This window comes from Sphaerodactylus townsendi, linkage group LG04 (assembly GCF_021028975.2).
Source record: "Sphaerodactylus townsendi isolate TG3544 linkage group LG04, MPM_Stown_v2.3, whole genome shotgun sequence".
Lineage (NCBI taxonomy): Eukaryota > Metazoa > Chordata > Lepidosauria > Squamata > Sphaerodactylidae > Sphaerodactylus > Sphaerodactylus townsendi.
In genome coordinates this window covers 45,391,565-45,417,951 of record NC_059428.1, presented here as the reverse complement: position 1 = coordinate 45,417,951, position 26,387 = coordinate 45,391,565, and the positions used below count along the sequence as shown (strand labels likewise).

At 40.4% G+C, this 26,387-nt stretch overlaps 1 protein-coding gene and 2 long non-coding RNA genes across 3 annotated transcripts in view; 1 reads left to right on the top strand and 2 right to left on the bottom strand.

Moving 5' to 3' along the window:
• Positions 1-8,192: 8,192 nt before the first annotated feature.
• LOC125431728 lies at positions 8,193-8,677 on the bottom strand. Its single transcript, XR_007244336.1, has 2 exons — positions 8,372-8,677; positions 8,193-8,265 (listed from the first exon to the last, which is right to left on the bottom strand). It is a non-coding gene; the product is annotated as an uncharacterized LOC125431728 (long non-coding RNA).
• Positions 8,678-15,376: 6,699 nt separating this feature from the next.
• The window catches only part of GUCA1C (guanylate cyclase activator 1C), a 30,075-nt gene continuing 19,064 nt past the window's right edge, over positions 15,377-26,387 (top strand). Inside the window, exon 1 of the mRNA XM_048493548.1 lies at positions 15,377-15,732. Coding sequence (XP_048349505.1) covers positions 15,541-15,732 — 192 coding nt within the window. The 5' untranslated portion in view covers positions 15,377-15,540. The remainder of the gene's footprint in view (positions 15,733-26,387) is intronic.
• Positions 15,727-20,513, bottom strand: LOC125431044. Its single transcript, XR_007244271.1, has 4 exons — positions 20,372-20,513; positions 18,622-18,685; positions 17,732-17,811; positions 15,727-16,369 (listed from the first exon to the last, which is right to left on the bottom strand). It is a non-coding gene; the product is annotated as an uncharacterized LOC125431044 (long non-coding RNA).

The following is a 26,387-nucleotide window of genomic DNA, read 5'->3' as shown; positions in this document are numbered from 1 at the left end:
TGAATTTGGCAACCCTATCCAGTGGTGTTGCTGCCATGGGGACATCTGGGAACAAACACTTTGGGCTGAAAAATCGCCCCCACACTTCCGGGAAGAAGGAGGGGCATGGCTGGGCCTTGGTGCGACATGAGCGCACCACCTGGGCCAAGGCCTGCCCAGGTGGTGTGCACATATCACACCAAGGCCCAGTTACACCCCTCCTCCTTCCCAGAAATGGCTGGGCCTCAGTTTCCCTCCTCCCGGCACCCCACTAATACCCATACTGTAGCAACCACTGTCACATGCCTGGTGAGGCTTCTAACCTTTGCTGTCAGGGTGCCACCCCCAGCTCCACCACCACCATTAATTCTGGTGAACCCAGCATCATCCTAGACCTCTGCTGCCAAGCCCACTTTAGTCCTCAAAGCCCCTCCATCCTCAAAGTTTCTGACCCACGCACAGCTCCTGCCACCCCAACCCCACACCCCAACCAACATTGATGCCTGCAAGTTCAGTGAAGCCCCTGCCCACTCACTGCTTATGCCAACAAGTCCAGCACAGCTTCCGATAGCTTATGGCACCTGCCATGCCCCCCATTACTGCTGAGACTCTAACATAGGCAAGTACATTTGTTTGAGGGGATTTAAGCCACCAATACCATTTTTTACAGTTTACAGATTTTTCTGCAAATCTGGGGAGTCAGTGTGTGCCCACAGATTTTGATATCCACAGATCTGCCTGTACTTGAGATATAGATGAGGAGGATGAGACAATGAATAATCTGTTTAGGATGAACCTGTTGACATGGTTGCCAGCATCCTCTGTCTTATGGAAAGAGGGCTCAGTTTCAGAGGAGAGGGTAATGCCAGCATTACATTGGTCCCTTGTTCACTGTGCTCCAGGACCATTTCAGTCTGCCCAGTCTTACTGGATACACAGAAACACTAACTGGTAGTTCTAGTCCAATTGTGGTACAGAAGTTAGTTCATGAACTTATAAATAGAGTTCCACATGAGGCAGATGAATTTTGTTATGCAAAATCTGATCCAGAATGAATCTAGTTAATCAGCTGAAATTAATACCATAAAGTTTAAAGATTAGGAGCCCTGTTGTGTTTTTCTCATTATCTCCTTGACTCATTATGAAATTCTTCTTCAAGAAGTTAAATTTTTAATATCTTTTAAACAACAATAGAATTCCTAAATGCAACACGGATTTAAAAAAAACATTTTTAACTGAAGCACCAATATTACAAATATTTCTAAAGTTGAAGTATCTCAGTAATTTATTCTTATAATACAAAAAACATTAAAAATGCAAGAAAAATAATTATTGGACATAATCCAGACATGGAGAATAACCTTTACATTCTCATTGATTTCAATGGAAGAATCAACTTTTTCCTCACTAAAACCAGCAAGAGAAATATCCTAGGTTTTACTGGCAAAATGGTCCTTTTAAAATGATTCAAAGCAAGTGATAGAATAGATAAGCAATGTTAAATAAAAATCAAACAGAAATAAATAATAAATATCATTATTACCCACCTAATTCCAACCCATGCCATGAGGAAGTTCTACTTTATCTACAACTATGTGAATTTTAATGCTGCCAAAGAAGAGGCTAAGATGCAAAACATTCTAATACTTTTCCAGCTTTATTATAATCCATGTATGTGCTTCTAAAAATGTAACATAAAGCTCAAAAGTAGTATTTATTTTTTAACTACAACTACAACTACTTCTTAATAATAAATATCACTAGCCAAGCCAAAAAAATATCCAAAAATACCTTACTGGGTTTTTTTTTAGTGTGTTTTTTTCCAGCCAAATACACATTAGAGACTCTCCCAAGCTAGCCAGCTACCCGAAACCCAAATAAGAAAAGAACCAATCAGTAGATATCAATAATGCACTGACAGAATTATAAAAAACAACTTAGAGTGCCTCAGTTGTGCATAGTTAAGTCATTTATGTATGGCTAGCATCAGGATTGCATCCATAAAAGTCTCAAAGCATTTATAACAGTAAATTAAATGCATATTGAACCTTCATTTTGTTGCAGTACCATCAGTTAAATGAGAATATTTAGTAACTGTACTTAATACAAAGGTTTAGCATAATGTACTTAAATTACTGGCCTGGAAAAGCACAGTTTTCAGTGCAGATAAATGGCAAATGGAATCATGTACAAAGACTGCTGCAACCTGACAGCATTTTACACACACACAAATCGTGTATAACATTAAATTGAGTAAAAATGGTACATCAGTGGTGAGTATAAATATATACATTGGCATAAGACATGGCCAAGAAACATCAATAATAGATGGTATCAAAAAGAAACTAAAATAGCCATACTGGATCATTCCTAACAGTAACAGGTTGTAAGGGCTCTGGTGACAAATGAATATCCACCACTGATTTGGTTGGGCTTCTCTGAGTGTTCAAAAATATCTATTTAAAGCACTTCAATTACACTTCATGGGCAATTTATGAGATAGAAATACTTTGGTTGAAGTGGCTTTTACAATGCTGGAATGTTCATAGAAACCATGCAAGGGAGAACCATAACATTTTACCAAGATATGAGTGAGAATGGTAGCAAACTGCAGAAACAACTGAAATTACTTGAAACAGAGTACAAATGGCAACTAGAGAAATTGTAAACAGGACTAAAGGAGAACAGACATATTCCGACTCGGTCACAAATCATTTTAAAATCAAAGCTGGCTTCTGGATAATTTAGGATAATTGCATTAGGAAATAAATAGAACTTTCCATTGGTTTCAGTGAAAAACCCATTTCAAGTTGTAATTTCCCCAGTACTGTTGGATTGCATGTTTCTTTTCAAATGTTATGGCAGTCTCTCTTCAAATGTTACATAGAAAGGAGAAAAGATCCTTCTTCCAGAGGCAATTAAAATTCTCACTTGGAGAGCAGGTTACACACAGGTATGAATGGGCAAGTATGAACTTCTCTCTTGAGCATCAGAGCCTGGCAAAGAGAATATATTTTCTAAACAACAGAATAAGACATAAACTAGGGCAGGATTCAATGTCCCATATTTCTGGTTTTGCTAAAATTAGATTCCTACCCAGCCCCTTTTTATATGTGAAAATAAAGTGTTCCCTGTCTGTTTCCCCCACCAGAACTGACAGAACACCTCCTTCCTGTTCCTGAGGTCTCTTCATATCCCTCCTCCTTCTTCAAGTCATATCAAAGAGACTGTGACATATCCTATATCTTAAAATCAGTATTTTATTGGTTGCACATCCCGTTCCCATCAGATACATGTCACATCTGGTTTTAAAATTAAAATTCAAGTACGTTCATTGCTAGCTCTATGACAGGTATGAGGTAGTCCTTCCAATAACAGATGTCACTTTAGTGTCAGTAAGCCATCATTCAACATAAGAAAATGGCCATTGCTACATGGGAACAAAATTACGACCAATGTAAAAAGAGAAGCTGATGGATGACACAAAACTTTCTGTTCTTCCACATACTTACTTTAGGCAGCACAAGCCCTTTTTAAAAAGTATCATTTTACTCAAAAGCCAGCAGCTTCAGAAAACTCAAGGGAATGAAAAATGCATACTTGTGAAATGGGACTGAAAAGATTTCAACCAACAGTGCAAGTGCAATTGTACCAGCAGCACCTCGTTAAAGTAAGTTCATTAACAACTCAGATCCCAGATAAAACATTGAACAATATATTTCAAAGGAAATGTCAGCTTCCTTAATTGTTCAACTTTCATGTCCATATATAGTAAAAGGGAATACTATGGAATGAATTATTTTGATCTTGGTCACCAGTCACACATCCTTGGATTTAAGAATCCTTCATTGCTGCCCTTCCCAGTCTCAAACTCCTTCTATTTTTGAAAGGAGTCAAGGAATGGAAAAATTTGGAATAATTTCAATTTTAAATGAATGTAGAGATTCACATTCAACTGGCTGTTGTGGGTTTTCCAAGCTGAGTGGCCACAGTCACAGACCATGGCCACACAGTCCAGAAAAAACCACAACAGCCAGTTGGTTACAGCCATGAAAGCCTTTGGCCGTTTCCGCACGAATGCGGACGACGCTAGGACTGTCCGAGCCGGGCAGCCGGCACCGCGGAGCGCCGGCGCCCGGCTGACCTGGCATGTCCCCGGGCCTCTGGCGTGTCAACGAGGCCTGGGGACACGCCCCCCTGGCCCTGCACGCCTGCTCCAGCGGCGCAGGGCAGAGCCTCAGCTGACAACGCCAGAGACGAGAGATGTGGAGTGGGGAAGGCCGGAATTGCTGCCGCTCGCGACAGCGGCTTCAACTGCGTTTCCCAACAATTAAGCTTGCCCAAGCGCACTGAGAAAACGCCGGCGTCAGGACGGACGGGCGGTGCGAGGGCAGCGCGGCTGCGACACAGCTGCACCCCCTGTGCGAACGGCGGCTTGAGGATGGCGTTTTTGCCGTCCCCAAGCCGCCGTTTATGGCCCGTGCGGAAAGGGCCTTTGACGATACTTTTGTTAGGCACAGGGCAGAGCCCTGTGTTCAGAGCTAAAACTCTGTCTGGTTACTCACAAATAACCATCCATAAGCTTCTTCAGTGTTAAGAGTTTTATTGTTCAATTCTGCGCAGAAGAGGGAACTCTCCTCTGTCAGCAACAGGGAGGAGGTTCAAAGGGGCTGTTGCTTGTGTAACATAATTTATACCTTCTTACAAACATCCCTCCTTGTCTTCTGACTATTGGTTTGAGTCAAGAAGACGACAGAATGAGTCATTTTATCCCACCTTTTTTCCACCTTTTCTTCTCATATTTTAATGTAACCCGGAGTCTAAAAAACACCTCATGTATAAAAATTCTATAACAACTACTGGTTTCTATAGCAATCAAGTCTTCTGCTAATTTCTTATCTCCTTGATGGGGCCCTATTTCTTTTAACTTAAGGCCAGTGTCAGGCTGCTCTGAGTTTCGTTTCTCGGTGCCCTTTAAATTACCTTTCTGTTTATCAGACTTTCAGCCAACTCAATAGTACAGGCCCCATCAGTTTCGTTAGCTAAAATGAGTTTATGTAACATGCTCCACCCTTTGTGCAGGCTGCTATATGTGTATATATATATATATGGCTTAAAACACTGTGAACTATATATGTGTACATATCAATCCATCCTTTTTCTTTTTCATACTGTTTTAAGCCACTAAAACTTGCATTTACATAATTGTATTATGTTTCTCTGCATTGACTTGGTGCTCCTCTAAAATAAGTGTGCTTTTCTGTAACTAGAGCCATTAAACCTTGTCACGTGTAGCATGTGCACAACTGCCCAAAGGTGATAAACATTGCATACAAATACATATAATAACCCATTACTATGTCACCATTAAAATAAACATAAAGACATTTTTCAACTACAAATAAGAAATTCAATTAGTAAGCCACCCAACCCATCTCTTAAGCAGAAAAAGACTCTTTAGAGTATATCTAATATTTTAAAACATTTGCTACTGATAATATTGACCTTACAACTTTATGAAACTCATTATTGTAACATCCTGCCTACACCAAAAAAAGGTAACCCTCACACCACTAATATAATGCATGTACTATATGACACCACTTATATTAAAAGAATTGATTACAATATTGCCACTCATTTTACCAATTAGAGTACTGTAAGCCTCAGTCCTGATACCTTTATCACCGTACTCAAAAATCTATTAGTCTCAAAAGCTAGAAGCTTTTTTTTCTTTTCTTTCTATAATAACGATAACATCAGTGCACCCTCCCCACTATCTGAAAACTCCTATCTCTCCCATTTCTACACAAAAGTCCTTCATTTTTTAAATTAAGTCCATAAGAAAGTCAAAGGGGGTTTTAAATTAAAAAGCAAAGTTCTGTAATTTCTTCTCTGGTATTCAACAGGGTTGTCTTCTTCTTCAACTGTTAATGTCCTGAAGTTAAATATTAAAATTTAAGTTCAGTTTTGTTGTCTGGCTTTCTTCTCAAAGTCAGTTTAAACAGCTGGTCTGGATGCATAACAGCAGTTCAGGCTCAAGAGGCAATGAAGCTTTGTCCCGTATATAATGCGCCCATCCACGTTCTGTCCTTACTGATACCTCTGTCGTCAACAGCACTTAATAAGGCCCATCCTACTTTGGCTCTAAGGACTCTTTTTTTTTCAGTGCTTCAACAGGACTCAGTCTCTAGGCAAGAACTTATGATCTGGACTCGTGTCGGGATCTGGTAATAAAGCCGCCTGCCGTAAAACAAAACAGAAACAAAGGCCAGACCAGCAGCACATTTCCTAATAACAATCATTGATTTCAGAAATTACCCCCTCATGTGGTAAGATGACATCCCATACAAAAATGCTGCACATCACTTAAAAAGCAAACAGTATAATCCCATGGTTATGTTTGAACTCTGAATAAACTTGGCCAGAATTTGCTTGACTATATTTACCCATATTCCAATTTCTACTTTTCCCAACTTTTCTTTACATATCCCTTGACCTTTCCCCCTATATTACTTTCAAATAACTATATATATATTTAATACATTTTACAAAAACACAAACTCTTTTTCCCCTTACAAATTTCCCTATCTCTCATTATAAAACTTTATCAAAAACATTTATTGTTTTCCAACACACTGATACCCCTGTGGCTTATCCCATGCAGCACCAAACAGGCTACTGCTCTACCAACTCACTTATGATCATCTCCCATAAACCACACTCTTGATTCTAGAGCAACTTCCCTTTCCCCCTTTTATCTTAGAATCCCTTTTTTTTCATATTTTCTAAAAAGTATGACACCCCAAAAACATTTCATCCTGGTATTTTTAAATTTTGTAATGCCTGATTCAATGCATAAAGCTCGCGAATTTGGGCTGACCAGGTATTAGGCAGTCTTTCTGCCTCTAAAATTTTACTTGTTTCCCCATCCACTACTGCAAACTCATTGTGCCTTTTCCCTTTATTACTCTAGAAAACCCATTTAAAAACAGTCACCCTCCTTTGTGCTATTAAGTGTCCTAAATATTTTTCTTCCCTTTCCACTTGGTCAGCCAAAATTTCAGAGTCACTTGTTTGATGCCTTTTGACATGTAGCACTGATACTTGGCCTGGGAGTTATAAAGCTTTTAGAACTTTTTCCACTAACTGTTCCTGTGCTAAAGATTTCCCCCTTGTATTCAAAAGACCCCTTTCCTTCTATAATTTTCCAAAGGTCTGAATAACCTTATATGAATATTTTGAATCTGTATAGATATTTACATTCTCATTTCTTCTTAACAACAATGAGTCTGTGTTTAACACTAAATCTGTTTGTTCTAGTAACACAGCTTCATATTTAAGCAACTGAGCATGTCATAAATTTCCTGGCAGTTTGCCATCCCAAATCAAGGAGGATCAAGATTGGTAGCCATAGTTCGGCTTCTCCTCCATAAATTTGTCCAAACCCCTCTTAAAGCTATCTAGGCCAGTGGCCATCCCCACCTCCTGTGGCAGCATATTTTAAACACTAATCACACATTGTGTAAAGAAATGTTTCTTTTATTGGTTTAATCCCCCCCTTCTGTTCTTAACATTTTTAATGTACCCCCGCTTTTAGTACCATGAGAAAGAGAGAGAAATTTCTCTCTGTCAACATTTTCTTCTCCACGCATAATTTCATAAACTTCAATTATATCCCCCCCCCAGACGTCTCTTCTCTAAACTAAAGAATCTTAAACACTGCAGCCTTTCCTCATAAGGAAAGTGCTCCAGTTCCTTAATTATCTTCATTGACTTTCACACCCTTTACTAAGTAGAGCTGGCATCTCACAGTTAGAAAAGGGTTAATTCTTTATCTCTCCTTTTTCTTCAGGCATGCAGCCTGCCATCTCACCTTACGTAATTCAATACAGCTTTTTCTCCCTGAATAATTTGGAAGCAGACAGCCTGTCAGGAAATACTGCGTTCGTTCCTGGAGGCTCTACTCTTCACTTCAAATCTGAAATTTTAAATTTTAAAAAGTGCAAACATGTGCCCCAGTTTCCCCTGGTTTCTCTTGCAGCTGTTAAAAACTGGTTCTTGATACTAAAACCTCTGTTTGAAATTTTTGGGGTCTTTGGAAACTGGGTACAAGGCTACATTATCTTCAAAAACACTAGGTTCATTTTTTTTTAACTTTCTTAAAACTACTGACATTCATATTTTGGTGCATTACTGAAACATGTCATTTAATTAAGGAAACTGACTAACTCAGCCCCCTTTCCATCCTGTTACTTTAACTTACTCAAAACATACTTTGATTACCTCAAAAACGCACACCCTTTGTAGTTTTAGCTCTTAGTATTTAGCACTTTCTTTTAATTTAGAGCTTTCTACTGCAATTTTGTTGAGAGAGACTATATTAAAGAACCTCAAAAACGCATCTGCTTTCTCCTAATTAATGTTGCAACATTTTAGCTCTCCTCTCCCATTTGCCCCTGTAATTAAGAACTGAGGACCAGCCTCATGTTATCCTTTTTACAATTTATGTTTTATAAATGTCCATCCTATTTTCAATTTACTTTCTTATTTAACTGCCATCATAAATTCATCTTTAAACATCATTCTGCTTCCCCCCTCCTTTCTGCATTTTCCACATTCTTTAAATTAAAAACTCTTTGCTTCTCTATGCCTCTAGTCTCTGTAACTAAACAGAAACTTTAACATTCTCTTGTATGGGGGCTAGGGTTGGAGATTCGGACAGTCCGAATCTGGATTTTTGCCGAATCTGCACAGATTCGGACGGATTCGGACGAGCAGGGTCCGAATCTGAGCTGTCCGAATCTTAACAGATCCGAATCCATGGGATTCGGATCACCAGCGGAATGCGTTTTTATTTTTTTGGTGTTTTCCGCGTTCCGGCCTGCAGGGGCATTTTTAAACATATCGGCACCAAAGATTTCAGGGTATCATCAGGGCGATCCAGTAATTACCCTCAAGACTAGTGCAGTTTGGCTTAGGAGGCCAAAGTTATGGACCCCCCAAAAGGGGTGTCCCTAGCCCCCATTCTTGCCAATGGGAACTAAGGAGAGGAGGCTACCCTTTTGAGGGTCCATAACTGGGGCCCCCCTGAACCAAACTGCACCAAACTTGGAGACATCATCAGAAAGTCTTCTGATGATACACTGAAATATTGGTACCAATACATCTGAAATGCACCCCTGCAGGCACTTGAAATTTGCACAAGATTCTTTGTTCTGGTGACTTAGCTGCATTGCTGTCAATAGGGAATTTCTGATAGGGAGACTTGTGGAGTGCACATTTTTCATGGTAAACCACAAAACTTTCAGAATTTATCTTCAGGAGAGTCTTTGGATGACACAATCCAGGTTTGGGGAACTTTACTTCAGGGGGCAGTGGGAGATGGGCCCTACCATTTTTGGGTCCCATAGAATTAAACCCCCTGAAGCAAAATTCCCCAAACCTGGATGGTGTCATCCAGAACCTAGCCTGAAAGAATTCGACCACTTCTTCAGAAATGTGCACCTCACAGCCCCCTCTACCAGAAATTCCCATTGACAGCAATACAGCCAAGTCACTGCAGAACAAATTTCTTCAACAAATTCTGGGGAGTCCCCAGGGGACACATTTTGAGATATCGACATGGAAATTATCAGGGTATCATCAGGTGACTGTCCTGATGTTGCCTTGAAGTTTGGTGCAGTTTGGTTAAGGTATGGACCCTCAAAAGGGGTGCAACTATCCCCATTGTTTCCAATGGGAGCTGATAGGGGATGGGGGCTACACATTTTAGAGTCCATAACTTGTAGCTCCTCTGAACCAAACTGCACCAAACTTGGGGGGTATCATCAGGGACAGTCTCCTGATGATACCCTGAAAGTTGGTGTCACTAACTTTAAAAATGCTGGTTTGCGTGTTTCACCGCTCCCTCACTCCAGCAGGCTTCATGTGCAGGAGCTGGAAACATGAAGCGGACTTTTAAAGCTAGTGGCACCAATTTCAGGGTATCATCAGGAGACTGTCCACAGTGACTCCCCCCCAAGTTAGTGCAGTTTAATTCAGGGAACAAGTTATGGACCCTCAAGAGGTCCCCTATCCCCATTGTTTCCAATGGGAGCTAAGGAGATGGTGGCTACCATTTTGAGGGTCCATAACTTTGGCCCCTAAGCCAAACTGCACCAAGCTTGGGGGGGGTGTCAACAGGACAGTCTCCTGATGATACCTCTGAATATTTTGGTGCTGATATGTCTAGAAATGCGCTTACAGCTACCAAAGTGCCCAAGATTCTGTGCTCTGCAGTGACTTCTGCATTGCTGTCAATGGGAATTTCTGGTGGAGGCTGTGAGTGCACATTTATCAAGGTACAGTCACAAAACATTCAGGGTATCTTCAGGAGAGTCTCTGAATGACACCATCCAGGTTTGAAGAACTTTTGCTTATATGGGGCAGTGGGAGATGGACCCTACCCATAACATTGGAACCCTTGAAGCAACGGTCACCAAACCTGGATGGTGTCATGAAGAGACTCTCCTAGGCCCTGAAAAGTTTTATTGGGTTTACCATGAGAAATGTGCACTCATTAGCCTTCCCACAGAAATTTCCCATTGGCTGCTAATGGAAACCAACCAACCACTACAGAGCACAGAATCTGGGGAAATTTCTTTGGGTGACTGTGAGGGGTGCACTTTTAGAGCTACTGTCACCAAAATTTCAGGGTATCATACAAGTACTGTCCTGATGATTCTCCCCAAGTTTAATGAAGTTTGGTTCAGGGGGGGCAAAGTTATTGACCCTCAAAAGGGGTGCCCCCATCTCCTGTTAGCTTCCATTGGAAACAATGGGGATGGGGGCACTTTGAGGGTCAATAACTTTGCCCCTCTGAACCAAACTGCACTAAACAGGGGAGAATCATCAGGACAGTCTCTAGATGATATCTTGAAATTTTGGTATTATAACTTTAAAACTGCGTCCCCTGCAGGCCAAAACGTGTAAAAACACTAAAAATTCAAAAAAATAATAAAACGGACCCAAATTTTTCAGATTTACCCGGATTTTTCGGGCATATCTGAATCGGCTATGATTCGGATTCGGGCATACAAATAATTTTATGCCCCAAAACACCCAAATCCAAATTTTACCGAATTTTTTTAGTATTGACCAACCCTAATGGGGGCAGCTGCAGCTCCCCCTTCTTTCAGTCCCCGCGTACGGCTAAAAAGCCTCTCTCTCTCACACACAAACATGATCGAACCACTGAGCAGAATTTTCCTCCCTCTCCTATTTTAAAAATACTGCTCTAAAAGCATTTTTCTTTTTACTTAAAACAGCCTGTTTTAATCTTTTTATCAACAATATTTTCTTGAAATAAAAGAGCTCTAGAAATTAGCTAAACTCACAAAAGAAGACTTTAAATACAATAATCTTTTTACACTCTTGGCTAGCCATTTAAACTTTTACCTTGTTTCCCCCAATATAAGACATCCCTGAAAAACAAGACACAGCACATCTTTGGGGAGCAAAATCAACATAAGATACTGTCTTATACCTGGGGAAACAGGGCAATTACATACCTTTAAAACAATAGGTCATCTTGGTCCCACTGACCTCAACCTTATTGCTAGGGGTCTCCGAGGGTATCCCTTACCACTATACCTCCCATCTAGAACCTCTGAAAGAGCGTACCCTTTCCTCCCTTTATTCTACCTGCCCCAAGGGGTTTTCTTAAGGGGGGTCTGAGGGGCCATGCCCCTGTCTTGGACCTCTGAGAAAGCGTCCTCCCTCCTCCCTTCTTCTCCTGTGTAGTGTATTTCAATAACCACTACTCACCATCTTGTCCCTATTTCAGGACCTACTCCAGGATATCCGTGTTCCAGGAATCCTTGCTCTAACTGTTACCTTCAGGATATTCCCTATTTCAGGAATACTCTGCTAAAAGTCTGAGCACTGAAGAATTGGCTCTAAAAGTTGTCGAGTCTTCAATCCCAATGCTGAGCTGCAGAATGAACAGTGGCCCTGACTGCCTAAAGGAGGCGGGGGCGCCCTCAGAGAGACTGTCCAAACCAGAGCTAGATCCAAGATTAATTTCAGACGTGGCCACCACCAATTGTTAGGCACAGGGCAGAGCCCTGTGTTCAGAGCTAAAACTCTGTCCGTTACTCACAAATAACCATCCATAAGCTTCTTCAGTGTTAAGAGTTTTATTGTTCAATTCTGCGCAGAAGAGGGAACTCTCCTCTGTCAGCAACAGGGAGGAGGTTCAAAGGGGCTGTTGCTTGTGTAACATAATTTATACCTTCTTACAAACATCCCTCCTTGTCTTCTGACTATTGGTTTGAGTCAAGAAGACATACAGACCTGGTCATTTTATCCCACCTTTTTCCACACCTTTTCTTCTCATATTTTTAATGTAACTTGAGTCTAAAACACCTCATGTATAAAAATTCTATAACAACTACTGGTTTCTATAGCAATCAAGTCTTCTGCTAATTTCTTATCTCCTTGATGGGGCCCTATTTCTTTTAACTTAAGGCCAGTGTCAGACTGCTCTGAGTTTCGTTTCTCGGTGCCCTTTAAATTACCTTTCTGTTTATCAGACTTTCAGCCAACTCAATAGTACAGGCCCCATCAGTTTCGTTAGCTAAAATGAGTTTATGTAACATGCTCCACCCTTTGTGCAGGCTGCTATATGTGTATATATATATATATATATGGCTTAAAACACTGTGAACTATATATGTGTACATATCACTTTCATATAACCACTTTAAATTCTTCTTCCTGCTTCTTTCTCCTCTCTAACAAAATATGCTCCTGGACCAAAAGCGCTTGGTTCCCTGCCTATTATGGCCTAGATAATAAAAACAAATTGATTGTTAAAATTCTGTTATTACAACAAGTATGTACCTGAGTTTTTATTAGGTTATTGTGTTAGTGTTAAAATCTCTTTACTGAATATATTGTATACCACCAAAATTATTGTGATCAAAATTTACAAATATTTAATACCAGTTGAAGAGCAACTTGAATCAATAATAATTAAAATCCACCCAATAGTAACTTTCTTCCTTTTCTTAAGCACTCTAACGTGAACCATTTTTTTACAAATTTCTAGATTTCTCCCAAACCTTCCTTTGATCTGACATGTTTAACTTTCATTATAAATTATACATAATAGTTACATTTATCAACTCATTCAAAATAAGAAAAAAATGCATTAACAGCTCAAGTCCAGATTGCTTTTATGCTTTTTCTAAATCTACAAGCTATCACTTCATAAAATGCTTAAATAACCATGTACAGTTATTTCAAGGCAACTCAGTCATCAATGTAAAAAGTAAGCTTCAGCTACATTACACATTTAATAGTCAATAGATCCGTGGTGGCGAACCTTTGGCACTCCAGATGTTATGGACTACAATTCCCATCAGCCCCTGCCAGCATGGCCAATTGGGAATTGTAGTCCATAACATCTGGAGTGCCAAAGATTCACCACCACTGCAATAGATGAAGCATAAGAAAAAATATCTGTAATCCCTAATATCAATTTCAAATCTCCTAGTATTCTGCTAATTTTAAAATTTGGTCTAAATCATTACACGTTGCAGTTAGTTATAAAACATACATCCAGAATATTGTTTGTTACTTCAGTCAGAACCTTTATTTCAGAAATACTGGATATTCTACGATGCTTGAATTCTATGTAATATTATTTCCTGATAAGAAATGTATTTTAATCAATATTATCTAACTATTTTGTCTAAATCATCTACCCATGCCTATATGCTTAAATATTTGCTGCTCTGCATACTACCAGCAAGTGGAAATTTGGGGTTTATAGGGGAGAAAATGCAAACACTATTTAAAAAAAACTAGAAGGCACAAAGAAATAAATTATTAAGTATTTGTTTGGAGTTGTCAAGCTCCAGTATGATAGAGTAGATCTATACATTTTACAAGAAATTGTATGAGTGACATGACATCTAGCAACCCACCAAGAGTCAGAAATCCAGTTCCCTACCATAGCAGGAACTAGGCAGTCAAAACGAATGGCCCAATCCAGAAAGGGAGGGGCAGTGCTAAGGGAGTTGTGGAGATGGTGGGGTCCTACCCCAGTGGATTTGCTCTCTGCAAGACAATCATTCTGGTGGAGGGGCAAATTCACCAGTGGGCAGCTGCCTCTGCCCTCCACAGTTGCCAGACATGGCACATACCATCCATTTTGGCAGGCAACACTTATATTCTCCTATGTTGTAGGAAGACAAAATTCCAAAACAGATATTTTTATAACATCCTAGACATTATATTTGTGCTGTGTGAAATCCACCAGAAAGCATACAAAATGCCTTTACTATACAAATCAATAACTTTATACATATCAAATTTTAAGCATTTAAGATACAGTGTTTTCATTTAATATTGTGTTCTGCATGTGAATAGGAACTATAACCAAGCAACTGTAATCAGTCACCATGTTACCCACACCAGTCAACAACATAGAAACTGTATGATATGGAGCCTTCCTCTTGTTTTTAAACACAATTCCATTGGGGGATCCCATAAAGTCTAATTTACTATTAAAAAATTCTTTTTGAAAGCATATATCAGGTTCACAGAGAAAGCAAGGGGAGTTAGGATGAGTTAAGCTTCTTTTGGGTTTTCCAGCAGCTCCCCACTTACACAACAGCTCTTCTGGCCAAGACCAAAAGGGCTGTTTTTTAAAAATTTCTGTGCTGCAGGTCTATTGATGAAACAATACACCCTTAAAATTGACATTGTTTATTACATTATCAATAATCCCAGGCAGGCGGTTGCCCGGGAATGAAAACGAAGCAGTGGGCAGGAAAAATAGTGGATTGGATCAGTGTAGCTGAGAATGCCTTGTAGCAGGAGACTTCCCCTGCAAACAGACAATCATGGGAAAACTACATGGTGAAGCAAATAGCTGCACTGCAACCAGTATGTGCACAAAAGCCCATACTGAAACCCATGAGACATAAATAGAAACATTATCCATCCATTGCTTTATAGTGTTTCATCTTCTTGGTCTTCCCATTATAGCTTCTTGACAGATCACTAGGAGGACACACTAATTATGCTCTTCACCGGGTCAGATGTTTGCCAGCAATAGCTACTGATGCAAATCAAAACCCTGTATACTGGTGGGAGAGCATGACAAATGGGAAGATGTTTGAACTAAAAATGCAATGCACAGTTTATGAAAACTCTAGAAATAAGATACTTTAAAATAAATTATTGGATTTATCTGATTTTTGCTTTAAACATATTATACAACTCTGCTAATTTAAAACTGGGAGCTGACATTAATCTCATTCAAGTTTCTATTCTTGTTTAACCTGTATCTGCTGTCATCGTATAATAGGTTTACAGGGCAGTCCTATGCATGCTCCATTCTAAAGCTGTTGAAATCCATGGCTTAAACGAAAGTAACTCTGCATAGGACTGAATGTAGTCATTGGGTACAACGTGGTGTGAGGCTTTTAGCTGTGTAGACACCACTGAAGATGGGGAAAAAGTACGCAAGTAAGCACTGAAAATCAAGGATTTCTGCTATATGGTACAATGGGTGCCTGTGAATCTGGACAAGAAATCAACATCAATGATGCCCACAACTGGTACAACAAATTTATGAAGGATTGCCCATCAGGGCAGTTGAGCCTGTATGAATGCAAGTCCTTTCTGAGTCTGCATGATATTAATCAAGAGGCAGAATATTATGTTGACCAAGTATTCAATGCTTTTGACTTGAATAAGGTAAGACTTATTTTATTCATTGCTTTTGCACTTGACCTTTGTAAGTCATGTTATTAACTGGTATAATCATGGTATTGCTTTACTCAGACTAGCTTAGATTCCCATTGTGCATTGATGGCAATTTCATGTGCTCAATCTGGAAACACTTAAAAGGATGTCTGCTTATTGTAACAGTAATTTGTGACTAGTCATCCATCCGTTTTTAAGTACTCCTTAATGAAGGTTTTAATAAGTAGACTAGTACCCATGCTCGTAAAAGAAAGAAAAATGAAGAAACCTGTTTGAAAATGACTTAAAAGCAAGGAGCATCACTTAAAAATATTTCAAAACATTTAAAACCAGGGAACATCTCAGAAACCTCGTGACGGACGGGAAATTCCATTCCTTCCCTCCTCAAGCTCCTGTTTCTCGATTTTCTTCGGCACTACTGGAATGCCTTCTGCCACTACCACTGTAATTGCAACTAGTTCTCCTCCACCACAACATATATCACACAATATTCTTGTTGACAAGTTGGTTTGGATCCTGTTACTCTTAGGTGGATCTGTAACTGGTAGACAGATTGTACTCAAAGAGTGTTATTGGTTTTCCATCCTCTTGGAGAGGAATGACAGGTGGAGCTCCTCAGGGCTTTGTCCTGAATTGGGAGGGGTAACAAATAGGAGACATGGTCAAGATACAAAATGATCTTGACAGAATGGAAAACTGGACTAACAAAATGATTTTCAAAGGAGATAAATGTAAAGTTCTGATTTTAGGTAGGAAAAATCAAATGCATACTCATGGGATTGGAAGTACCTGCAAAAAGGATCTAGGAAGCTTAGACCATATTGAACATGAGTCAGTAGTGTAGCTGAAAAAGGCAAATGCATTTTTGGCCCATCTGACAACAATGTGAATTCTGTGACTGTTAGGTCTTGGAACCTTAAGCCAATAAATAAACTCTGAAGTATGGATTATCAGTGTTTATTGAAGAGTTCTGACGAAACTGGCATTCACAGTCCCCTTTATTCCCCCCTCCAAAGTTCCCAAGAGTTTGTGAAAAACAGTTTTTTTGGAGCTGAGGCACCCCAAGATAGCAAGAGAGCCACCTGGCTTCCTGCCCCCGCAAGATAACAGATGGTATTCTTTTCTCATGGGACAGAGGTATCAAGGGAAGCCTAGTTTCCTACCAAGCATGTGAAGCCATAAAGTAAAGATGAAAATCAATTGGAAAATCGACTGAAGCCCAAACATAGAATTGTGGGAGGATAAAGTTAGAGAATATGGTACAATGGCTAAACTAAATTAATAAATACAGAACATTCTGTATTTATCATGTATCATGTTTTTACATTATAAAATATTAAGATCCATTCTGTTGATGTTTTCCCTGTTTTAGGGTCAGTTAATTTTTCCTGGTTTTTTGTTTTTAAACTCGAGGGGGGGTATGAAGAAAATTATTTTTTAAAGGTAGATCGTGAGAGGGAGGAAAGGAAAGGATGAGTCAGGGCTTGGTTATACTGATCACCCCTTTGGGGTCAGGAAGAAATTCTCCCCCAGACCATATTGGCCAGGGATTCTGGGGTTTTTTTCCCCTTCCACTGGGCATAGAGCATAGAGCACTGGGCGAGTAGAGGAAGGTAGTTGTGAATGCCCTACATTTGCACGTGGATGGACTAGATGACCCATAAGATCCAGCTCCATGTTTCTATGTTTCTATATACCTTGAGTCCTCCACACAGCTCCTTCCAACTCCATTAGCTCACTGCTGCCAATGTTCACACACATTTTGAGCAACTACAACAACCCCAATTGTTGGCCATACTCAGTCATTTTTAAGTTACAGGTATAGCTATTTATTTTGACGAGTATCTAAGCAGTTAAAAACTATAGCTTTGTAAAGGAACTATACTAGTATGAAAAGTGCAGCAGCAGCATTCACACCTGGGCACCCTAGAGCTACATGGCTTCCCAATGATAGGGCAAGTGGCCCATAGCAGGCATAGATTCCACTTACCCACATGGAGTTGTATGTATGTCGGCAATGGAATAATGCCAATTCCACCGCCCTTTCAGCCAACCTCCTTCTGGATTGTACTGTTATTCAAAATACAAAAGTGGAAGAGTGAATTTACACAAAAGAAACCTTCTGCCTCGTGTCCAAGTATGTTTTCAAGCTCTGGATGTTTTAGTACTGTCAAATGCAATGTCTTGTGCCACCACAAATATTTGTTTTTGTATGAACTTTTATATCAAAAATGCAATGGAATTGGACCTTGAGATAGGAATGTATCCCAGAATACAATATATGAAAGTTTTTTGGAGGGTGGTTAGAGGATTAAAAGTAATATTGCTCTGGTATTCTGTGATTTCCACCAGGATTGCAAATTCCTAAATGAAAGCTGTATCTGGCCCCATTGTGATAATTTGCCTATCCACACAGGGTTAAACTTTGGCTAATAAGTATAGAAATTATGTTTTTACCATTTCATAACACAAAGACTAGATATGTTTTTGTTGAATGAGGTAGGGGGAGAATGACAGCAAATTCAAAGAACATCACAACTTGTTAAAATCTGTACTGAATGTGAAGAATATATTTAAACCTAGTAGCAATTCTGATCTATTACAATAAGTGGTACAATAAGAACCAAGTAGTATTCTTTGTTCTAAGCTAAGGGAAGGAATCTTTTTCACTACTTTGATGTATTTCCAGTCACTACCAGATAAATACCATTTTCTATAATATACTCACATTCCAAGTCATTAAATCATATTACCGGAAGGATACAGCATATTAAAAAAACTTTTCACAGTCAACAAATGTTTGAGGGGTTGGATACAAAACCATTTCTTCTCATTCAGTCCATAATTCCCATCCATACTGCAGACACCCCTTCATGTTACCTCCTAGGTTGTTCCTGTAGAATTCCCACTCTCAGGGACAGTTTTTCAGATGACAGAAGTAGGCCTGCAGAAGACAGAAAGTGACAGGAAGGACACATCCCAAGAGCAGTGTTCTACCTGTGGTTCATGAGATTCAATCTATTGTTTTCTCCCATCTAATGACTACAGTTTGTTAAAACCAGAGGTTCCATCTTCCTTTTAAAAAAACCCTTTTTTCTATAATTAGGTATGTAAGCAAATAGTAGAATCATAGAGTTGGGAGAGACCCCAAGGGCCATAAAGTCCAACCCCCTGCAATGCAGGAACACACAATCAAAGCACTCCTGACAGATGGTCACTGAGCCTCTCTTTAAAAACCTCCAAAGAAGGAGACTCCACCACACTCTGAGGTAGTGCATTCCACTGTCGAACAGCCCTTATTGTTAGGAAGTTTTTCTTGATGTTTAGGTGGAATCTCTTTTCCCTCACTTTGAACCCATTACTCCTGGTCCTAGTCTCTGGAACAGCAGAAAACAAGCTTGCTCCCGCACCACAATGACATCCCTTCAAATATCTAAAAATGGCTATCATGTCACCTTTTAACCTTCTCTTCACCAAATTAAACATCCCCTGTTCCCTAAGGCCGTTTCCGCACGGCCACGGTAGGGGTCGGGTCAGCGTACATGACGCCGACCTGACCCCTCTGGGACTGTTCGCATGAACAGTCCCAGAACCTCCCGGGACGACTGCGCAGCGCTGCACCGTCGTCAGGTCGACCTACCTGCCCTGCGGCCCTCCGGCACGTCGCCGAGGCCAGGGGATACACCCCCCTGCCCTGCGTGACCGCTCCAGAGTTGCAGGGCAGAGGGGGCGTGTCCCCAGGCCTCGGCAATGCACCAGAGGGCCGCAGGGCAGGTAGGTCTACCGGACATGGGGGGAGGGAAGACGCCTTGGAGCCGCTGCCGTTCGCACAGCAGCGGCTCCAAGCCGCGGTTTTCCATAAACCTCGCTTGGGAAACGAGGTTGGAAAATGGCGGCTTGGAGCCGCTCGGGCGGCGCGGCTGCAAAGCAGCTGCGCCCCCTGTGAAAACGGCTCCCTGGGGACGGCGTTTTTGCCATCCCCAGGGCGCCATATACGGCCCATGCAGAAAGGGTCATAGTCTCTCATAGGGCATGGATTCCAGACCTTTTACCTTTTTGGTTGCCCTCCTCTGAAAACATTTCTGCTTGTCAATATCCTTCTTGAACTGCGGTACCCAGAACTGTACACAATATTCCAGTATCCTGACCTGAATGGCCCAGGCTAGCCATCATCAGGTCTTGGAAGTTAAGCAGGGTTGGTCCTGGTCAGTACAAGAAAAGGCAGCATTGCTATGCAGAGCAGGCAAATGGCAAACTACCTCTGAATATCTCTTGCCTTGAAAACCCTACAGGGTCACCCCAAGTTGGCTGTAACTTGATGATACTTTCCACCACCAAGCAAATATCAGTAAGAGACAATAAGAACTTGAAACATTTCAAAAACTACAGCAATACATTACAAAGTTTAGTTTTGCTACCATATACAAATATTCTGCACATAACTGGAAAAGAATTAAAATATAGAGTCAGTATCCATTTCTGACTCTAAAATGGTCTGAAATAGAAAACGTCTAGAAATGAAGAACAAATGCCTAAGAGTTTTCTTTGATATGAAGCCCTCCAGTGTGCACAACATCGTTTAACCCCTCCTGAATTCAGCATGGCATTCAAGCTCATAGAATAATGTCACCTTTTATACTGATTTGGGAGATTTCAAGAGCAATTCATCACTGCCGCTTCTTCATTGTGAGGCAATCCACTTGTCAGTGTGTACTGGTATTTCAATGTCATTTTGAAGCAGTATTTTAGTTCAATCACAAGTTGGAGAAGGTGTGATTATTTGTCTCTTGAAATAAAATGAGAACAGAAATGCAAGAAAAATGATAGTACCAAATCAGGTATGTAAGCAAAGAAATCATAGACTAAGCAACCAAGGGGTCATTTCAATTACTACTTGACATAGACAGACATACTCCAATTCAGTTTAATGGGGCTGTAGGACCCCCCCCCCCCCAAGATAATGTTGTGACCAGGTCCCCCTTGTGGATGAAAAGTACTAAGGGCTGCAGTAAGGCAAAGTAAGCAAATGAAGAACTTGGAACAGTCGATCATGGATCTCCAATATAATTCACAATTTGGTCTGAAGAAAATGTAATAGGATTTATATCCCAATCCAGAGTGGGAGGCCGAATTGGCTTGAAGAGGTGGTGCAGGAGTTGCTCTCTCAAGGGCAATTACCCTAGTGAAGGGGTAATCATGCCAATGGAAGGATGCCATGGCCCCCCAAGGACATCCAGATGTGGTGCTGAAATTCCCAATTCACTGCCAACCCCACTAGTGCAGTGGGAGCATAACAGAGGAGTTCCTGGAGGTGGACCCAACCTTAGTCAGCTTCTACCCTGGGTTTGCAGCCCTTATAGAGGGCTTTCTGGCAGCAGGTTTTTTGTTTTCAGTTTTGCATTTTTCACCCTCCTTGCACTGCCAAAAAGGCCTCTGAAGGCGGCAGGGCAGTGCCACAGCAGCACCATCCCTCACCATCCAGGGCTCTGGATTGGGCTGCCCAAATGGTAATGCTGGTACAGTACGTTGCTAAACACAGTTACACTCTGCCTCCCCCGCCTCTGGAATTTGCTGCAAGTCAATTAAAGCATAATGCTGCTTATGATATAATGTCTTTCCCCAACTATTTTCCTAGAACTTGTCTTCCAACTTGGAAATGTAGATCAGTTACAAGTAAAACTGAAATATACTTAGAAGTGACAAAAACTGAGTCATACAAATCATGCAAAAAGAGATTCGTAACTATCACAATGATTTAATTTTAGCCTATTGTAAAATTATGTTCATTCGTGTGTCTGATAGAAGAAGATGAAGTACATTTTAAGAGGAAAAAATGTTGGAAAAATGTTAAAGCATACAAGCACATGGAATGAACTGAATGTTTAATTTTAAAAGGATGCAACAGAACAAAGTACAGCCATTAAGAAGTGGAAAAGAGATGAAGTTGTGAAGGAATAATCATTTTGTACTTGGGAATATGATTACAGAATTATCTAGAGATGGTAGCATAATGCCTTTGTCAGGACCAAATGAATGCCATCAAATAGTGAACTAGCTTTTCCAGTTTCACGGTAGGTAGTTTAACAAAACCCGAGGAGAGCAAAAAATGGAATGGGCATAGTGGAGAGTCACCTGCTTTCGGAGAGTTTAAGGTTGATGATCCATGGAGTTATGAATAAGCTCAATTTATATCCAGCGAAAGATAAAGTCAGTGGAAGCTAAAGGTTGACTCCTACTGCCCACATGCACCACATAGATTTTCTCCATCTTCTCCATCAGCATCGCAAAAGAACATTCTGAGGTCTGAGAGACTTTCTGGGACAAAATGCACCAGGGAGGGGTGGGGTGGGGCTGAAATAAGCAAGAGGAATTAGATTACATTGTTTCCTACCTCTTCAGCCAAAATAGGTCAGAGATAGTTCTTCCCAGGTGGGAGTGGTGATTTCATTTGGTTGCTTTTCCTTATTGCAGCCCTTCTTCATCCGGCTCTTGTGGGGAGCCAGTCCTTTGTTCTTTCCACCATTTGGCTGCTGGCTTCCTTTTGGGGTAATTTGCTGAAAGGCTTTTGGCGTTCTATCCGGAGATCAAAGCCCTTGTCAGGCTAGTTTGACTTGGTCAGTTCAGAGTAACTTCTTCACAGGGACACAGAGGAATTTCTGTGAGAAAGGACAGGCAGGGAAATACATCTCTGTGAGAAGGTCCTGACTGTTACACAGACCTAGTGTACATTGTTTCTCAAGTAAACAAAGTCTCATTCTAGGGTTCTAGGATTCCCTTTTGGGTATCTAAAGCATGTGTACTCCAAAGTAGAAAAATGCAGGAAGCCATAATGGTCACAGAGAAAAATATATTTGAATGTATTTGTATGTACATTTAATTTATTTTTATTTTATTAGATTTGATATCCCGTCCTCATTCTGGTAAACTGGCAATCACCTGTTAAGTATTAAGCCACCATTGTATTCTAGTGTTACCAGAAGAGTGGTGGGTTTATAAATATTTTAAATAAATAACTACTGCAGACATTCTGCTGCTACACCAAAGAATTTTTACAATGCTTTCCAAATATAAACCTTTACTAAGATAATTGCCTCTTTTTCTGTGATACCACCGTTGCTTTTGTGATCCTGTCTTTAGTATTAAAGTGTAAATGAAGTATGAATATCATGGAATGAAGTATGAATTACATGGAATTTATATTCCATGTAAATGAAGTATGAACAGGGCAATTATGTGCCCTGTTGAAGTTGGATGGGAATGATGCTGATAGACTTCCTTCCTGTTAACTTTGTTCATGCACTTTGAACTGTCAATTGGATCTAAGAATAAAGAATGTTTAACTATAACATGGGCAACTTAATTACCCATTAGGGAAAGAGTAAACCTTCTAAAACAACCAGATGTACCAGATGTAATAATAATAATAATAATAATAATAATAATAATAATAATAATAATAATAATAATAATAATAATAATAATAATAATAATAATGTATTGTCGAAGGCTTTCACGGCTGGAATCACTGGGGTGCTGTGTGGTTTCCGGGATGTATGGCCGTGTTCTAGCAGCATTCTCTCCTGACGTTTCGCCTGCATCTGTGGCTGGCATCTTCAGAGGATCTTCAGATAATAATAATAATAATAATAATAATAATAATTATTATTATTATTATTATTATTATTATTATTATTATTATTATTATTATTATTATTATTATTATTATTTAAAAGGCCTCTGGGTGAGGCTCGAATTGTAACGAAGGCCAACAACCAGCTAAAGATCTGGCAGCTGTGAAACCTACAATAATCTATATAATAAGCTAACCATTCGTTTGTTGGTCTTGCCCTAACGCCAAAACGGCTGGATGGATCGCCCCCAAATTCTCACAGAATGTCCCTCCCTGTTGTGGGTAGGTAATCGGACCTTCAAATCGCCAAAAGTCCATACCTGAGCCAGGTAAAACGTCTTTTTCCTGGCGCACCAGGCCATGAAGCTGGCTGTGTTTAACTGTCACCCTTAGAATGTTCGTGCAGCATGTCTGCGGCCTGAGGGCTTGGTATGAGGGCTTAGAATGTTTGTGCAGATGGGCAGAGATGAGCAGTGAAAACAGTAAATAGATAATACTGTTAGGTAATACGAGTGGAAGTGAAACACATACACACTTTGCCATGTGAGACGTCAGGTGGGGTTTCCCCCCCACACACACACACAGGTAACTTTCACTCTCTGTGCCTCACCCACTGCTACCACACAATACACATCCAACTCATCCTCACACACCTCACTCTGCCCTCCCTCACATCTACCCACTTCCTCACCCATATTCACCACAGGTCTCTTTTACTAAAAGCGAGCTGGAGTTTGCCTTTTTCTCCTAAGAAAATCCGTGGGGTGGGGGAGAACCAACACTACTGGCTCTGCTTCTTTTGCACGTGGCCCTTTAAAAACCCAGGGAGCTGGCCTCGATCTGAGCGCCTCACCACCCTGCCTCTGCTGCCTGACTGGGATAGCCTCCTTGCCTCAGTTCTGCCTTACCCAAGCCTGGACTGTGTGTGTCAACCAGCCTCATGGACAGTGGGATTCACACTCTGGACAGTTCCGTTGTGGAATGGAAAGGGTTACCTTATACTAAAAACTAAGACAGCACCATATAATAATGTGAATTGAAAAGGGAAAGAGGGATTCCATTTGACCACCCCAAAAGAAGAAGTAGAAGTAGAGGTAGAAGAGGTAGTAGTAGTAGTTTGGATTTATATCCCCTCTTTCTCTCCTGTAGGAGACTCAAAGGGGCTTACAACCTCCTTGCCCTTCACCCCTCACAACAAACACCCTGTGAGGTGGGTGGGGCTGAGAGAACTCCGAAAAGCTGTGACTAGCCCAAGGTCACACAGCTGGTATGTGTGGGAGTGCACAGGCTAATCTGAATTCCCCAGATAAGCCTCCACAATTCAAGCTGCAGAGCTGGGAATCAAACCCGGTTCCTCCAGATCAGAGTGCACCTGCTCTTAGCCACTATGCCACTGCTGCTCCCAAAAGGCTATGCTGGGGATCATTGGAGCTGCATGGACATCTGTGTGGGTTGCGGACTGTGATAAGAAAGACAATTGCCACAGCAACGCGTGGCCAGGCCCCGCTAGTAATAATAATAAAGTAACATCTGTCAAATTCAGAAGGCAGCCCTTCTGGGATCCGCACGAATACTACACTAATACATTACAACTTCCTAGGCCTCTGAGAGACGCTCGAATTGTAATGAAGGCCAACAACCAACTACAGATCTGGCAGCTTTGTTATCTACCATAATAATAACAACAATACTGGTGCGGTGCTTTGTGCCGTGTTCAACAGTCGTCTGCCAGTAGATTCACCCCCTCTGCTGGTGCAAGTGCCCCAGGGAGGTCAAATCCAGGGAGGTCAAATTTACAGCCTCATGCCACCTCCAATGGCAGATTGGCCTTTGGATGAAGCTGTTAGTTTCTTTGTTCAGTTATGTAGTGCCTGTTTGGCCTGGCATTCCTATTGCTTGCTGATTGGCAGCTGGTCTTATAAATAGTGAGCAAGTTAACTAGTCTATTTAGTCATAAAATAAAATATATTTGTAAAATCTGTTATTTTCTGCCCATCTACCTCCACCCCCAGATTTAGTTGCTTATGAATCTCTTTTACAAATGAGTTGGCTTTCTTAGTAATATGCTTTCATAACAATTGTGAGACAGGATTATATTCACCTATAGGCATTTTTGGTGGTGCCCGAATGTCCTTACTTATCTTGGGTATTACACACATGATTATTCTAAATTTCAACAAACTAATTGCTGATACATTGCTGTATTTGGACAGATGGGCAACTTTAAACTTGACTCTAAATATACCCAATTGAATATTATACCTAGGATTACTTATATTTGCATGCAATTCCTTTCTGTATACCTTGCAGATATAGTCATAAATACTTTGAATACTTTATTATGGAAATTTTTGTGGGGCTATTCACCACCTCAGATTTCTGTAGAGATGCAACTTAGGTTCAATTAAGGAAAATTTGGTTTCCTGATCTTAGTTTATATCATTAGATGCCATCATGTTAATTTGTAATAATTGTTGGGATTGGTCCTTGCAGTTGGACTGTCCATTTTGGGATCTTTTGCCTGATGCCCCTCTCTAAGTGGAATGCATTAGGATCTATTTATTCTAGAGTGGATCCCATTCCTAACAATTATTGCTCCTAGAGAGCAATATAATATAATGGTGTATAATGGCACAACAATATCAATTTGATCCATTTTCACATGCTAAATTAACATTATGGGCCAATTCAGATCTAAAAATTGGGGGAAAATCTTTTTTATGGAAGGCTTGGACCAACTGGTAGGTTGGTGGATTTGTACATTGGATTAATTGACAGGTTATGGTAATGAGTTTTTATTATTTTCTGAGCTGAGGTCTAGACAGGAGTTGCTGCCTTAATTAGAATGGCAATACTTACAGTTGTAACAGTTATTGGTATTTAAATATGGCCCTGCAGCATTAAATGTCTCAGCTCCTGGAAGCTCCAATTGAATCAAGGCAGAAAACAAAACCTACAATATTTGTTTATAAATATTTGGCGCCAATTAATAAATATGATGTTCAGAGTCTCAGAG